The 16,035-nt window shown below is 40.4% G+C and overlaps 1 protein-coding gene across 7 annotated transcripts in view; it reads right to left on the bottom strand.

Annotated features, from left to right (window-relative positions):
• The window catches only part of LOC139746192 (uncharacterized), a 185,024-nt gene that overhangs the window by 11,497 nt on the left and 157,492 nt on the right, over window positions 1-16,035 (bottom strand). For 6 of the 7 annotated variants that reach the window (XR_011712100.1, XM_071657115.1, XM_071657111.1 and 3 more), the window contains one exon: window positions 9,934-10,026. The exons of the other annotated variant lie outside the window; for it this stretch is intronic. Coding sequence is in view for 5 of the 6 variants with exons in the window: in XM_071657115.1 (XP_071513216.1) it covers window positions 9,934-10,026 (93 nt within the window). In the remaining variant the exon portion in view is untranslated. The remainder of the gene's footprint in view (window positions 1-9,933; window positions 10,027-16,035) is intronic. 7 annotated transcript variants of the gene reach the window in all.

The raw sequence follows: 16,035 nt of genomic DNA, 5'->3' as shown, positions 1-16,035 counted from the left end.
TCACATCAACTCAACCACAAGCATGCTCATTTATATGTAGACATAAACTTTTTATACCCAACAGTAAAACCCATGATGTACCATGTTCCTGCTCCTAATACTCCTATGGCTGGCTGCTAATTCTCAGTTTGTGTGTGGAGACCAGCCACATAAGGAAACACTATTTTACAGAGTATTGCCTTTTGCCATTTAATGAGGCTTAGGATTTCTCTTGCTTCTTTTATCTTTCCATACTCGTAGGATGAATGTTTTAGAATTGAAATGTTTGAGGATGATAAGTGGTGTGAGAAGGGTTGGTCACATAAGAAATGATAGGGTAAGAGAGAGATGTAGTATTAAGAGAACTGAAGATGTAGTACTATGAGAACTGAAGAGGATGACTAAGTGGGTTTACATGTCAGAATTGGAAGGAACAAGGAAAAGAGAAAACTAAGCAGGAGGTGGAAGAATAGATTGAAAGATGCATTGGAGGCTTGGGGCTTGAATACGCAGAAGGATGCAAGGCATGCTATCGGTAGAGCAATGTGATTTACAGGGATCAACGTGATGTCGGTAAGCTGAACCAGGGCATGGGAAGTAGTCAGGGTAAGCCAAGGAAAGGTCTGCAGGGCTTGGTTGTGGATAGAGGCCTCTGGTTTCAGTGCATTATGCATGACGGCCAGAGAGTGGATATGTGTGTAGGAGCCATTTTTTCATCTGTTCCTTGCATACTTTGTTATTGCAGGAAATGGTGAATGTCCATGAACAAAATTTATGAAAAGAGAAAATTCTCATAGACTTTGAAAATATTTAGACAATTTTTTCCAGCTTGTTACAAGTTGAAGCACATTATCATAAGTCTGTGCATTATACTCCAATTCTAAAGTGCCATAAGGTCTTGAGGCCTTCAGATATTCAAATCTTGTTTAATTCCACAGTGCATTATGTATGTAAATATATAAGAAACTGATTTCCTTTTTTTACATTGATTTTTAGACTATTTTATTTTTTATTTTTTTTTATTATTATACTTTGTCGCTGTCTCCCGCGTTTGCGAGGTAGCGCAAGGAAACAGACGAAAGAAATGGCCCAACCCACCCCCATACACATGTATCTACATACGTCCACACACGCAAATATACATACCTACACAGCTTTCCATGGTTTACCCCAGACGCTTCACATGCCTTGATTCAATCCACTGACAGCACGTCAACCCCGGTATACCACATCGCTCCAATTCACTCTATTCCTTGCCCTCCTTTCACCCTCCTGCATGTTCAGGCCCCGATCACACAAAATCTTTTTCACTCCATCTTTCCACCTCCAATTTGGTCTCCCTCTTCTCCTCGTTCCCTCCACCTCCGACACATATATCCTCTTGGTCAATCTTTCCTCACTCATTCTCTCCATGTGCCCAAACCACTTCAAAACACCCTCTTCTGCTCTCTCAACCACGCTCTTTTTATTTCCACACATCTCTCTTACCCTTACGTTACTCACTCGATCAAACCACCTCACACCACACATTGTCCTCAAACATCTCATTTCCAGCACATCCATCCTCCTGCGCACAACTCTATCCATAGCCCATGCCTCGCAACCATACAACATTGTTGGAACCACTATTCCTTCAAACATACCCATTTTTGCTTTCCGAGATAATGTTCTCGACTTCCACACATTCTTCAAGGCCCCCAGAATTTTCGCCCCCTCCCCCACCCTATGATCCACTTCCGCTTCCATGGTTCCATCCGCTGCCAGATCCACTCCAAGATATCTAAAACACTTCACTTCCTCCAGTTTTTCTCCATTCAAACTCACCTCCCAATTGAATTGACCCTCAACCCTACTGTACCTAATAACCTTGCTCTTATTCACATTTACTCTTAACTTTCTTCTTTCACACACTTTACCAAACTCAGTCACCAGCTTCTGCAGTTTCTCACATGAATCAGCCACCAGCGCTGTATCATCAGCGAACAACAACTGACTCACTTCCCAAGCTCTCTCATCCCCAACAGACTTCATACTTGCCCCTCTTTCCAAAACTCTTGCATTTACCTCCCTAACAACCCCATCCATAAACAAATTAAACAACCATGGAGACATCACACACCCCTGCCGCAAACCTACATTCACTGAGAACCAATCACTTTCCTCTCTTCCTACACGTACACATGCCTTACATCCTCGATAAAAACTTTTCACTGCTTCTAACAACTTTCCTCCCACACCATATATTCTTAATACCTTCCACAGAGCATCTCTATCAACTCTATCATATGCCTTCTCCAGATCCATAAATGCTACATACAAATCCATTTGCTTTTCTAAGTATTTCTCACATACATTCTTCAAAGCAAACACCTGATCCACACATCCTCTACCACTTCTGAAACCACACTGCTCTTCCCCAATCTGATGCTCTGTACATGCTTTCACCCTCTCAATCAATACCCTCCCATATAATTTACCAGGAATACTCAACAAACTTATACCTCTGTAATTTGAGCACTCACTCTTATCCCCTTTGCCTTTGTACAATGGCACTATGCACGCATTCCGCCAATCCTCAGGCACCTCACCATGAGTCATACATACATTAAATAACCTTACCAACCAGTCAACAATACAGTCACCCCCTTTTTTAATAAATTCCACTGCAATACCATCCAAACCTGCTGCCTTGCCGGCTTTCATCTTCCGCAAAGCTTTCACTACCTCTTCTCTGTTTACCAAATCATTTTCCCTAACCCTCTCACTTTGCACACCACCTCGACCAAAACACCCTATATCTGCCACTCTATCATCAAACACATTCAACAAACCTTCAAAATACTCACTCCATCTCCTTCTCACATCACCACTACTTGTTATCACCTCCCCATTTGCGCCCTTCACTGAAGTTCCCATTTGCTCCCTTGTCTTATGCACTTTATTTACCTCCTTCCAGAACATCTTTTTATTCTCCCTAAAATTTAATGATACTCTCTCACCCCAACTCTCATTTGCCCTTTTTTTCACCTCTTGCACCTTTCTCTTGACCTCCTGTCTCTTTCTTTTATACATCTCCCACTCAACTGCATTTTTTCCCTGCAAAAATCGTCCAAATGCCTCTCTCTTCTCTTTCACTAATACTCTTACTTCTTCATCCCACCACTCACTACCCTTTCTAATCAACCCACCTCCCACTCTTCTCATGCCACAAGCATCTTTTGCGCAATCCATCACTGATTCCCTAAATACATCCCATTCCTCCCCCACTCCCCTTACTTCCATTGTTCTCACCTTTTTCCATTCTGTACTCAGTCTCTCCTGGTACTTCCTCACACAGGTCTCCTTCCCAAGCTCACTTACTCTCACCACCCTCTTCACCCCAACATTCACTCTTCTTTTCTGAAAACCCATACAAATCTTCACCTTAGCCTCCACAAGATAATGATCAGACATCCCTCCAGTTGCACCTCTCAACACATTAACATCCAAAAGTCTTATTTTTAGACTATTTTATTTTCTCAAACTTCCTTATGGTATCTTACAAAAAAGAACTACTTTATATTTTTGGAATGTGTTACATCATATTCAAAATGGCATTTTATGCTAATTTCAACACATGATAGACTTTAAATGTTTCTCCCTCAAACCATATAAGTAAATGATTTTTTCACTTGTAGTCGCACTTTTTTACATTTATCTTATTTCATATTTTACAGTTTTTTGCATATTACAGTTATCTGCTTTCTTGCCAAAGTGCAGTGGATCACAGTTCTCCAACTACAGTGGTCCTTTTCTTCTCAGACAACTCAGTCATCAGTGCCCAAATTGTTACACAGCAATCATAAAAGTTTTCCTCAGTAATTTGATGAGAGGGAAATATAGTGTCCTCCCCTTACATGCCATGCACATGGAAGTTAGGGTGAAAATAATTGTATCATTTTTTAAATGACATGAGAAGAGTTCCAGTATGGATTATTAGGTTTCGTAGATATTTTTTTATTAAGGGAGCGGGGGGCTGGAAATCCTCCCCTCTCATTTTTTTTTTTTTTTTTTTTTCCCAAAAGAAGGAACAGCGAAGGGGGCCAGGTGAGGATATTCCCTCTAAGGCCCAGTCCTCTGTTCTTAACGCTACCTCGCTAATGCGGGAAATGGCGAATAGTATGAAAGAAAAAGAAAGAAAGATTAATTTTCTAATTCTAAGGGTCAGGTCTACAAACACATAAGCTCAAACTGATCACTACTGCTACTGTAATTACCTTTGTACTGTAGAGAGAGGGAGTTTTACACTCATAGGGGTCCTGTGCTTTAAATATTATCTGCCTTTTAACTTTGCATGCTGTTTGAACTCAAATTCTTATTCAGTTTATTCATCAACTACTATTTACTATAAAAGTACTTTTTTTTTTTTTTTTTTTTTTTTTTTTTTTTTTTTTTATACTTTGTCGCTGTCTCCCGCGTTTGCGAGGTAGCGCAAGGAAACAGACAAAAGAAATGGCCCAACCCCCCCCCATACACATGTACATACACACGTCCACACACGCAAATATACATACCTACACAGCTTTCCATGGTTTACCCCAGACGCTTCACATGCCTTGATTCAATCCACTGACAGCGCGTCAAACCCTGTATACCACATCGCTCCAATTCACTCTATTCCTTGCCCTCCTTTCACCCTCCTGCATGTTCAGGCCCCGATCACACAAAATCTTTTTCACTCCATCTTTCCACCTCCAATTTGGTCTCCCTCTTCTCCTCGTTCCCTCCACCTCCGACACATATATCCTCTTGGTCAATCTTTCCTCACTCATTCTCTCCATGTGCCCAAACCATTTCAAAACACCCTCTTCTGCTCTCTCAACCACGCTCTTTTTATTTCCACACATCTCTCTTACCCTTACGTTACTTACTCGATCAAACCACCTCACACCACACATTGTCCTCAAACATCTCATTTCCAGCACATCCATCCTCCTGCGCACAACTCTATCCATAGCCCACGCCTCGCAACCATACAACATTGTTGGAACCACTATTCCTTCAAACATACCCATTTTTGCTTTCCGAGATAATGTTCTCGACTTCCACACATTTTTCAAGGCTCCCAAAATTTTCGCCCCCTCCCCCACCCTATGATCCACTTCCGCTTCCATGGTTCCATCCGCTGACAGATCCACTCCCAGATATCTAAAACACTTCACTTCCTCCAGTTTTTCTCCATTCAAACTCACCTCCCAATTGACTTGACCCTCAACCCTACTGTACCTAATAACCTTGCTCTTATTCACATTTACTCTTAACTTTCTTCTTATTCACATCTTAAATTCTAACATGTTTCTTACATCATCGATCTGGTTTAAGAACTTAAAAGTAGTGATCAGGTCACCCCTCATTGTTTCTTACTTCCCTGAAGTACTGATTTAAGTTCTCTTGCTGTTATCTGTAACTTTATCTATCTATATCTTTGATGCTCATTTCGCCAAGAACTCTGTGATGAGGTGGCCATGGCAAAAGTCTCTACTATCCCTGTCCTTACATGCCTCTCTTACATACACCATTCTACACATTCTTGCCATTTCTCTCCCTTCAGTGCTCTTCCACTCTATTTCCCTATGTCACAGCTCTTATAATTTTGGTACCATTTTTGTTGCTCCCCTCTTAACTTCTATTGGCTTTTTGTGCTTCTTCATGGTCAAGACCATACTTAAGAAACATATTCTAATTTTGGCCTTATGTATGATGTACAAACCTTACTGTATATGTTCATATCCATATACTTGAAAGCTATGCTAATATTTGCCTGCAGACAGCATCTCTTACACTATTTTTCTCTTATGGTAGTCTGGCAACAGTTATCCCTATCATTGTTAGAGAAAATGTCAACTCCCAAGTCTGTCTCACATAGAAATTCCTGCAGCTTTTTTCCAGCTATATAATACTCATTGTGAAGCCTTCTTTAACTCTGTCCCATCATCATTACTTTAGATTTACTCTATCCATTGAAGGAGTCTCCCCCTTATTCCTACATAATAATCCAGTTTCATAATTACCCTATCATTCAGCAGAGTGCCTAAAGCTTTCAAACAGTCCAACTATAAACAATCCTTTCTCTTTTGTTTAACACTGAGCTAACTCTCATAGAAGTTGAAGAGGTTTGTTCATTGTGTATAATTTTCTAATTACCTACATGTATGGGAAGGAATTTTGCACATATGAGGTGAGAAAGTTTTGCACATGTGGGTTCTCAACTCATGAACATTCTCTACAATTGTACAACTTTTTAAACTTAATGCATGCTATCCACAGTTACCACACCCTCTTTCAATTTATTCCATTCATCCATTACTCTTCTACTCCAAAAGTACTTATATATATCTTTTTTTCTAACTAGTTTCTTGCTTAACTTCATGGTGTGTACTCTAGTCACTACATCCATACATCTTTAAAAGAAGTTTTCACAGTTATATTATCAATCTGTTTTAAGAGGTTGTGATCACGTCATCCCTCACTCCTCTCTTCCATGCTTAGAAAATTTAAGGCTTCTAGCCTCTTCCAGTAACTAAGCTCTTTTAATTCTGATTTAAACTGTGATGCCCTCGTTGAGGCCTTCTCTATTAGCTCTGAATTTCTATAGGTACAGTGTTGAAGTTCAAAAATTTTTCTTTATTTAGGATATGAAAAGCTTGCTGCATATTTCATTCATATGCTTGAAAACTATTTTAATATTTGTCAGCACAAAGTTTGTCTCCAAAATTATTCTTGTAAAGTGGTGCTCTTGTAAAAGGTTAGGGACAATGTCATCCCCAAAGTCTTTCTTACACACAGAATCCTGAAGCTTATTTCAGGCATCATAATAATCACATTAAGGCCTTCTTTCACTCTGACCTATCCTCATTATAACATTTACTCAGGTTCAATTTCATCAGCTGTGTGAAGGCTGTCTAGCTACCCCTTGTAAGTTGAAGCAATGCTCCTTGCTTTTCACTTCCCTTAAGATCTTTGCATCATCTACAAATATATCCTGGTTGGAGTCAGACCCTTTAGACATTCACATAGATCAAGAGGAGTTACGGCCCTAGAGCAGCACCCTGCAACACCCCTCTCAAGAAGGCTCCTCCAACGTGTTCTTTGTTCCCTTCCACCAAGATAGCCTTTTTCATCCATCAATGGAGTCTCCCCATTATTCCTGCCTGGTAATCCAGCTTCTTAATCAGCTTCCAGCATGGTTAAGTGTTAAATGGTCTCTAACAGTCCAGATACAAACAATTCGCCCAGCCTTCCCTTTTGTCTACAACTGAACTCACTATCTCATATCATGGAAATATAAGAGGTTCATTATATTTGACATCCTTTTCCCTGGAACCATGTTGTCCCTTAATTTGATGATTTCTCCTCTGTAAGAAGTAATCCATTTACTCTCTGATCATCTTTTCCAGTAATTTGTAGACCAAAGTCAGAGACTGGTCTGTAGTTTAGCACCTCTTCCTGGTTTTCCTTCTTAGAAACAGGTATGACATTTGTCCTTTTCAACTCATTTGGCACTTTGCCTTTCTTCACTAACATACTAAACATTATTTCATGTGATCTCTCAAATATATTTGCAAACACCTTTGCCACATATGCTGACTTTCATTTGGGCTACGAGCAGTAGTCAGGACCCTTCTATCTTCTGATTCTGCCTTTACTAGATATCTCAATGCTTTCCAAGACCTTCCCATTCCACAACAAAAAACACTTCTGAATTTGACATTCAGCCCCTCTTACTTCATCCTCTACAATTCTTACCTCTGAATCCCCTAGCTTGATTAGATGCTCTTTGACTGACAATTTACTCCTAATGAACTGAATGGAAAAGTTTTGGATTTTCTCCTCCATCACCACAATATACTTTTCAAAGTTTCATTGTTCTTTCTTTCTTATCCTCCTATACTTGTAACTTGCTCTTTATACCTGCTGACTGACTAGAATGCCACCTATATCTCCTCCAAAGCACATCCTGAGGCTTCATTCTTTCTCACATCTTCCATTGAACTATTTGTCCCTCTTTCACAATCTTCTCTCTGCATTTTGCAGCTAAAGGTACCCATATTACTACTTCACTGTAAATTCCACAGGTCCTTTCACAATACCCTGGTTCCTGAACCCTACCTCCCATTTTGTTACCAAAGAATTTGTTTGGTTCTATGCGGTTAACACAAATATTTTTTCTTTCAAACTGTTCGCCATTTCCCGCATTAGCGAGGTAGCGTTAAATCTTTTTTTCATTTCCTCTCTTTTTACATCCACATTGACCATAGAATTAAATCAAAGCATTATGTGATCACATTTTCCAACCATCACATATATAATATTCTTAATATCCATGCTAGTATTTGGGAAGATTAAGATCTAGTAATGATAGTGTATCAATCCCTCTCATCTAGGTTTGTTCACTGACATGATGGCAAAGGATGTTTTCTTACATCCTCACTTAAAAACTTGTGTCTCCATGACTCTGTGTCACCTTGAGACTCTAATCTCTCAGTCTATTTATAATCAAAATGCTCCACGATTTGTACTATTCCATCTCTACAAAATGCATGTTTTACTGCTTCAAGTATATTCTAACAGTCCTTTCATTATAATCATTGTGTATTTCTTCTGGATCACCAAAATTCTCTGGAGGATCATATAACATTAACACCACAACGCATCTCTTTCCTCACAGTTACTCCTCCCATTATGTATCATCTGAATGGGCCATCTTACACTGTTTCCTTATTAAAGTAGGAGGGTGAATCCCTTCCCTTGTCCTCTCTTTCCCCTTTTATTAACTACTGTATACCAATCTAGACAGAAAAGGGGAACTCTTATCTCTGTAGTAAGCTTAGTTTCATAACTCCAATAACATCTGGTACATTTTCCACAATACAATCCTCAAATTGTAGTTCTCTGCCATTTGCTATTAATCCATCGGGATTAGTTTACACTGCTTTCAGTCTCACATTACCATCACCTAACATTTCTGACCTCTCTCTGGTACTGTTGTGGATGTTCCATCCTTTTGTCTCATTTGGTGTCTCCTACTTTTAGCCTTATTACTGTTTTTTGCTTTGTTCCCACTCTTCCCTAGGTCAATCATGCTTGATGAATACCCCATAGACTTCCATCTTGTTTTCGAGTTTTGTAGCCTGCATAAATATTTCCTTGCTTGGTAACTTCAAAGTAAGTGTAACCATAACTGATCATCCCCTTATGCTATGATTATAACTACCAAGTCTCCTTTTTCTATCACAGAAATTGCACCTGGTAATCTTATAGCCTTCAATAATATTTATATAAACATTTCTTCTTTCTCTCTCCTTCCCTCTTTATCTAGTGTATGATCTACTAGTCCAAAGAAAATTTATATACATCTATAAACCTCTTGGTTCACACATTTTCCTCATTTTGGCACCTCCCACATAATGGCCAAGTCCTTCAGCACTGATTCATCAGCCTCTTCACTTTCTTACTTGAGACAACCAGGGTGGGAGCTATAAACTCATGAGACCAAAATTTTTATCCCTGTTATTTTAAGTCATATAGTTCTTAAACTTTCCTGTAATCTAACTTGTCCCATGAGTCCGCAAATCTATTGCTGAAGAACTGCTCCCTCACATCTCTCCTCCATACACCATTCTTATTTAACTTCCATTCATTCTCTGAGAAATTTGTGTGCAGTTATCATGTCTCCAGTTGTTTTTCCTTCAATATGAGCAGACTGAAGGTTTCCCTCCTCTCTTCAAATCTTATTCCACTTAAGTCTGTTGTGAATGCATATGTGCAATTTATCAAATAATATTAAAACGCGGGAGACAGCAAAAAAAAAAAAAAAAAAAAAAAAAAAAAATAAATAAAAAGAAGTTTACAACAAGGACACATAATGATACACTCTTACACTAAATATGGTAAAAGAAAAATATGTCAAACTACCTGGTTAATGATATCACTTGCTTTCTGTTCCCTCTCTTCCATGTACCTGTCAATGTCTCGCACAACAAAAGTAGGCTTTCCATTACCACTCACCTGAAAAATATGAGTTAATATTCCATTTATAAAAATTTGACTGCATTTTCTGTCTATGTAAGATTTATATATGTGCAGCTACATATGTCTGAATGCACCACAGTGTATTATCCCCTTCCAGCTCTTCTAAAATACTGTAAACATTTTCACTGGGATATCTGATGGAAGACAAATGGTTAGAAAGGAGGAATAATTACACAGATGTATGCTCTAAGATATATACTACAACAGCATATGCACTGTGCATTGAAAGTGAGGATGGAAGAATTAAAAAAACTCACAGGAAAGAAAATGAAAGAATGGCTAAAAAGTGGATTCATGAAGGAAGCTATTTGTAACAGGTTACATGAATGGATAAGCGAGAGATCCAGTGGAAGACAAGTAAGGTAAGTAAAGGGTTATTGATGAATATGACAATGAGAGATGGTATACAGAATGGGACAGCAAATATGAGTGTTGTAATTATTATCATTATTATTATTATGAAACTTCTAGCTAGAAGTTTCAGTTTTCTAAATTGTTTCTTACATTTCTCATATGTATATATATGTATGTGTGTGTGTGTGTATATGTGCATATGTATGTGTATGTGTGTGTATGTGTATATGTATATATATATGTATATTATCCCTGGGGATGGGGGTGAAAGAATACTTCCCACGTATTCCTCGCGTGTCGTAGAAAGCGACTAGAGGGGACGGGAGCGGGGGGCCAGAAATCCTCCCCTCCTAGTATTAACTTTCTAAAATGGGAAACAGGAGAAGGAGTCACGCGGGGAGTGCTCATCCTTCTCGAAGGCTCAGAGTGGGGTGCCTAAATGTGTGTGGATGTAACCAAGATGTGAAAAAAGGAGAGATAGGTAGTATGTTTGAGGAAAGGAACCTGGATGTTTTGGCTCTGAGTGAAACGAAGCTCAAGGGTAAAGGGGAAGAGTGGTTTGGGAATGTCTGGGGAGTAAAGTCAGGGGTTAGTGAGAGGACAAGAGCAAGGGAAGGAGTAGCAATACTCCTGAAACAGGAGTTGTGGGAGTATGTGATAGAGTGTAAGAAAGTAAATTCTCGATTAATATGGGTAAAACTGAAAGTTGATGGAGAGAGGTGGGTGATTATTGGTGCATATGCACCTGGGCATGAGAAGAAAGATCAAGAAAGGCAAGTGTTTTGGGAGCAGCTGAATGAGTGTGTTAGTGGTTTTGATGCACGAGACCGGGTCATAGTGATGGGTGATTTGAATGCAAAGGTGAGTAATGTGGCAGTTGAGGGAATAATTGGTATACATGGGGTGTTCAGTGTTGTAAATGGAAATGGTGAAGAGCTTGTAGATTTATGTGCTGAAAAAGGACTGATGATTGGGAATACCTGGTTTAAAAAGCGAGATATACATAAGTATACTTATGTAAGTAGGAGAGATGGCCAGAGAGCGTTATTGGATTACGTGTTAATTGACAGGCGTGTGAAAGAGAGACTTTTGGATGTTAATGTGCTGAGAGGTGCAACTGGAGGGATGTCTGATCATTATCTTGTGGAGGCTAAGGTGAAGATTTGTATGGGTTTTCAGAAAAGAAGAGTGAATGTTGGGGTGAAGAGGGTGGTGAGAGTAAGTGAGCTTGAGAAGGAGACCTGTGTGAGGAAGTACCAGGAGAGACTGAGTACAGAATGGAAAAAGGTGAGAACAATGGAAGTAAGGGGAGTGGGGGAGGAATGGGATGTATTTAGGGAATCAGTGATGGATTGCGCAAAAGATACTTGTGGCATGAGATGAGTGGGAGGTGGGTTGATTAGAAAGGGTAGTGAGTGGTGGGATGAAGAAGTAAGAGTATTAGTGAAAGAGAAGAGAGAGGCATTTGGACGATTTTTGCAGGGAAAAAATGCAATTGAGTGGGAGATGTATAAAAGAAAGAGACAGGAGGTCAAGAGAAAGGTGCAAGAGGTGAAAAAAAGGGCAAATGAGAGTTGGGGTGAGAGAGTATCATTAAATTTTAGGGAGAATAAAAAGATGTTCTGGAAGGAGGTAAATAAAGTGCGTAAGACAAGGGAGCAAATGGGAACTTCAGTGAAGGGCGCAAATGGGGAGGTGATAACAAGTAGTGGTGATGTGAGAAGGAGATGGAGTGAGTAGTTTGAAGGTTTGTTGAATGTGTTTGATGATAGAGTGGCAGATATAGGGTGTTTTGGTCGAGGTGGTGTGCAAAGTGAGAGGGTTAGGGAAAATGATTTGGTAAACAGAGAAGAGGTAGTGAAAGCTTTGTGGAAGATGAAAGCCGGCAAGGCAGCAGGTTTGGATGGTATTGCAGAGGAATTTATTAAAAAAGGGGGTGACTGTATTGTTGACTGGTTGGTAAGGTTATTTAATGTATGTATGACTCATGGTGAGGTGCCTGAGGATTGGCGGAATGCGTGCATAGTGCCATTGTACAAAGGCAAAGGGGATAAGAGTGAGTGCTCAAATTACAGAGGTATAAGTTTGTTGAGTATTCCTGGTAAATTATATGGGAGGGTATTGATTGAGAGGGTGAAGGCATGTACAGAGCATCAGATTGGGGAAGAGCACTGTGGTTTCAGAAGTGGTAGAGGATGTGTGGATCAGGTGTTTGCTTTGAAGAATGTATGTGAGAAATACTTAGAAAAGCAAATGGATTTGTATGTAGCATTTATGGATCTGGAGAAGGCATATGATAGAGTTGATAGAGATGCTCTGTGGAAGGTATTAAGAATATATGGTGTGGGAGGAAAGTTGTTAGAAGCAGTGAAAAGTTTTTATCGAGGATGTAAGGCATGTGTACGTGTAGGAAGAGAGGAAAGTGATTGGTTCTCAGTGAATGTAGGTTTGCGGCAGGGGTGTGTGATGTCTCCATGGTTGTTTAATTTGTTTATGGATGGGGTTGTTAGGGAGGTAAATGCAAGAGTTTTGGAAAGAGGGGCAAGTATGAAGTCTGTTGGGGATGAGAGAGCTTGGGAAGTGAGTCAGTTGTTGTTCGCTGATGATACAGCGCTGGTGGCTGATTCATGTGAGAAACTGCAGAAGCTGGTGACTGAGTTTGGAAAAGTGTGTGGAAGAAGAAAGTTAAGAGTAAATGTGAATAAGAGCAAGGTTATTAGGTACAGTAGGGTTGAGGGTCAAGTCAATTGGGAGGTGAGTTTGAATGGAGAAAAACTGGAGGAAGTGAAGTGTTTTAGATATCTGGGAGTGGATCTGGCAGCGGATGGAACCATGGAAGCGGAAGTGGATCATAGGGTGGGGGAGGGGGCGAAAATCCTGGGGGCCTTGAAGAATGTGTGGAAGTCGAGAACATTACCTCGGAAAGCAAAAATGGGTATGTTTGAAGGAATAGTGGTTCCAACAATGTTGTATGGTTGCGAGGCGTGGGCTATGGATAGAGTTGTGCGCAGGAGGATGGATGTGCTGGAAATGAGATGTTTGAGGACAATGTGTGGTGTGAGGTGGTTTGATCGAGTGAGTAACGTAAGGGTAAGAGAGATGTGTGGAAATAAAAAGAGCGTGGTTGAGAGAGCAGAAGAGGGTGTTTTGAAGTGGTTTGGGCACATGGAGAGGATGAGTGAGGAAAGATTGACCAAGAGGATATATGTGTCGGAGGTGGAGGGAACAAGGAGAAGAGGGAGACCAAATTGGAGGTGGAAAGATGGAGTGAAAAAGATTTTGTGTGATCGGGGCCTGAACATGCAGGAGGGTGAAAGGAGGGCAAGGAATAGAGTGAATTGGAGCTATGTGGTATACCGGGGTTGACGTGCTGTCAGTGGATTGAATCAAGGCATGTGAAGCGTCTGGGGTAAACCATGGAAAGCTGTGTAGGTATGTATATTTGCGTGTGTGGACGTATGTATATACATGTGTATGGGGGTGGGTTGGGCCATTTCTTTCGTCTGTTTCCTTGCGCTACCTCGCAAACGCGGGAGACAGCGACAAAGTATAATAAAAAAAAAAAAAATATCATTATTATACTTGATTGCTGTTTCCCGCATCAGGAAGCAGACAAAGAATGGCCCATCCATTCATATTCACTGGTAATTGGGAATACCTGGTTTAAAAAGAGATATACATAAGTATACGTATGTAAGTAGGAGAGATGGCCAGAGAGCGTTATTGGGTTTCATGTTAATTGATAGGCACGTGAAAGAGAGACTTTTGGATGTCAATGTACTGAGAGGTGCAACTGGAGGGATGTCTGATCATTATCTTGTGGAGGCGAAGGTGAAGATCTGTAGAGGTTTTCAGAAAAGAAGAGAATGGTGAGAGTAAGTGAGCTTGGGAAGGAGACTTGTGTGAGGAAGTACCAGGAGAGACTGAGTACAGAATGGAAAAAGGTGAGAACAAAGGATGTAAGGGGAGTGGGGGAGGAATGGGATGTATTTAGGGAAGCAGTGATGGCTTGCGCAAAAGATGCTTGTGGCATGAGAAGCATGGGAGATGGGCAGATTAGAAAGGGTAGTGAGTGGTGGGATGAACAAGTAATATTATTAGTGAAAGAGAAGATAGAGGCATTTGGATGATTTTTGCAGGGAAATAATGCAAATGTGTGGGAGATGTATAAAAGAAAGAGGCAGGAGGTCAAAAGAAAGGTGCAAAAGGTGAAAAAGAGGGCAAATGAGAGTTGGGGTGAGAGTATCATTAAATTTTAGGGAGAATAAAAAGATGTTTTGGAAGGAGGTAAATAAAGTGCGTAAGACAAGGGAACAAATGGGAACATCAGTGAAGGGGGGTAATGGGGAGGTGATAACAAGTAGTGGTAATGTGAGAAGGAGACGGAGTGAGTATTTTGAAGATCTGTTAAATGCTTTTGATGATAGTGGCAGATATAGGGTGTTTTGGTCAAGGTGGTGTGCAAAGTGAGAGGGCTTGGGAGAGTGATTTGGTAAACAGAGGAGGTAGTAAAAGCCTTTGCGGAAGATGAAAGCCGGCAAGGCAGCAAGTTTGGATGGTATTGCAGTGGAATTTATTAGAAAAGGGGGTGACTGTGTTGTTGACTGGTTGGTAAGGTTATTTAATGTATGTATGACTTATGGTGAGGTGCCTGAGGATTGGCGGAATGCTTGCATAGTGCCATTGTACAAAGGCAAAGGGGATAAAAGTGAGTGCTCAAATTACAGAGGTATAGGTTTGTTGAGTATTCCTGGGAAATTATATGGGAGGGTATCGATTGAGAGGGTGAAGGCATGTACGGAGCATCAGATTGGGGAAGAGCAGTGCGGTTTCAGAAGTGGTAGAGGATGTGTAGATCAGGTGTTTGCTTTGAAGAATGTATGTGAGAAATACTTAGAAAAGCAAATGGATTTGTATGGAGCATTTATGGATCTGGAGAAGGTATATGAGAGAGTTGATAGAGATGCTCTGTGGAAGGTATTAAGAATATATGGTGTGAGAGGCAAGTTGTTAGAAGCAGTGAAAAGTTTTTATCAAGGATGTAAGGCATGTGTACATGTAGGAAGAGAGGAAAGTGATTGGTTCTCAGTGAATGTAGGTTTGCGGCAGGGGTGTGTGATGTCTCCATGGTTGTTTAATTTGTTTATGGATGGGGTTGTTAGGGAGGTGAATGCGAGAGTTTTGGGAAGAGGGGCAAGTGTGCAGTCTGTTGTGGATGAGAGAGCTTGGAAAGTGAGTCAGTTGTTGTTTGCTGATGATATGGCGCTAGTGGCTGATTCGTGTGAGAAACTGAGTTTGGTAAATTGTGTGAAAGAAGAAAGCTAAGAGTAAATGTGAATAAGAGCAAGGTTATTAGGTACAGTAGGGTTGAGGGACAAGTCAATTGGGAGGTAAGTTTAAATGGAGAAAAACTGGAGAAAGTGGAGTGTTTTAGATATCTGGGGGTGAATTTGGCAGCGGATGGAACCATGGAAGCTGAAGTGAGTCATAGGGTGGGGGAGGGGGTGAAAGTTCTGGGAGCGTTGAAAAATGTGTGGAAGGCGAGAACAATATTTTGGAAAGCAAAAATGGGTATGTTTGAAGGAATAGGGGTTCCAACAATGTTATATGGTTGCGAGGCATGGGCTATAG

This window comes from Panulirus ornatus, chromosome 64 (genome assembly GCF_036320965.1).
Source record: "Panulirus ornatus isolate Po-2019 chromosome 64, ASM3632096v1, whole genome shotgun sequence".
Classification (NCBI taxonomy): Eukaryota; Metazoa; Arthropoda; class Malacostraca; order Decapoda; family Palinuridae; genus Panulirus; species Panulirus ornatus.
Note: the sequence above shows the minus strand (reverse complement) of the source record. Positions and strands in the feature narration are given on the sequence as shown.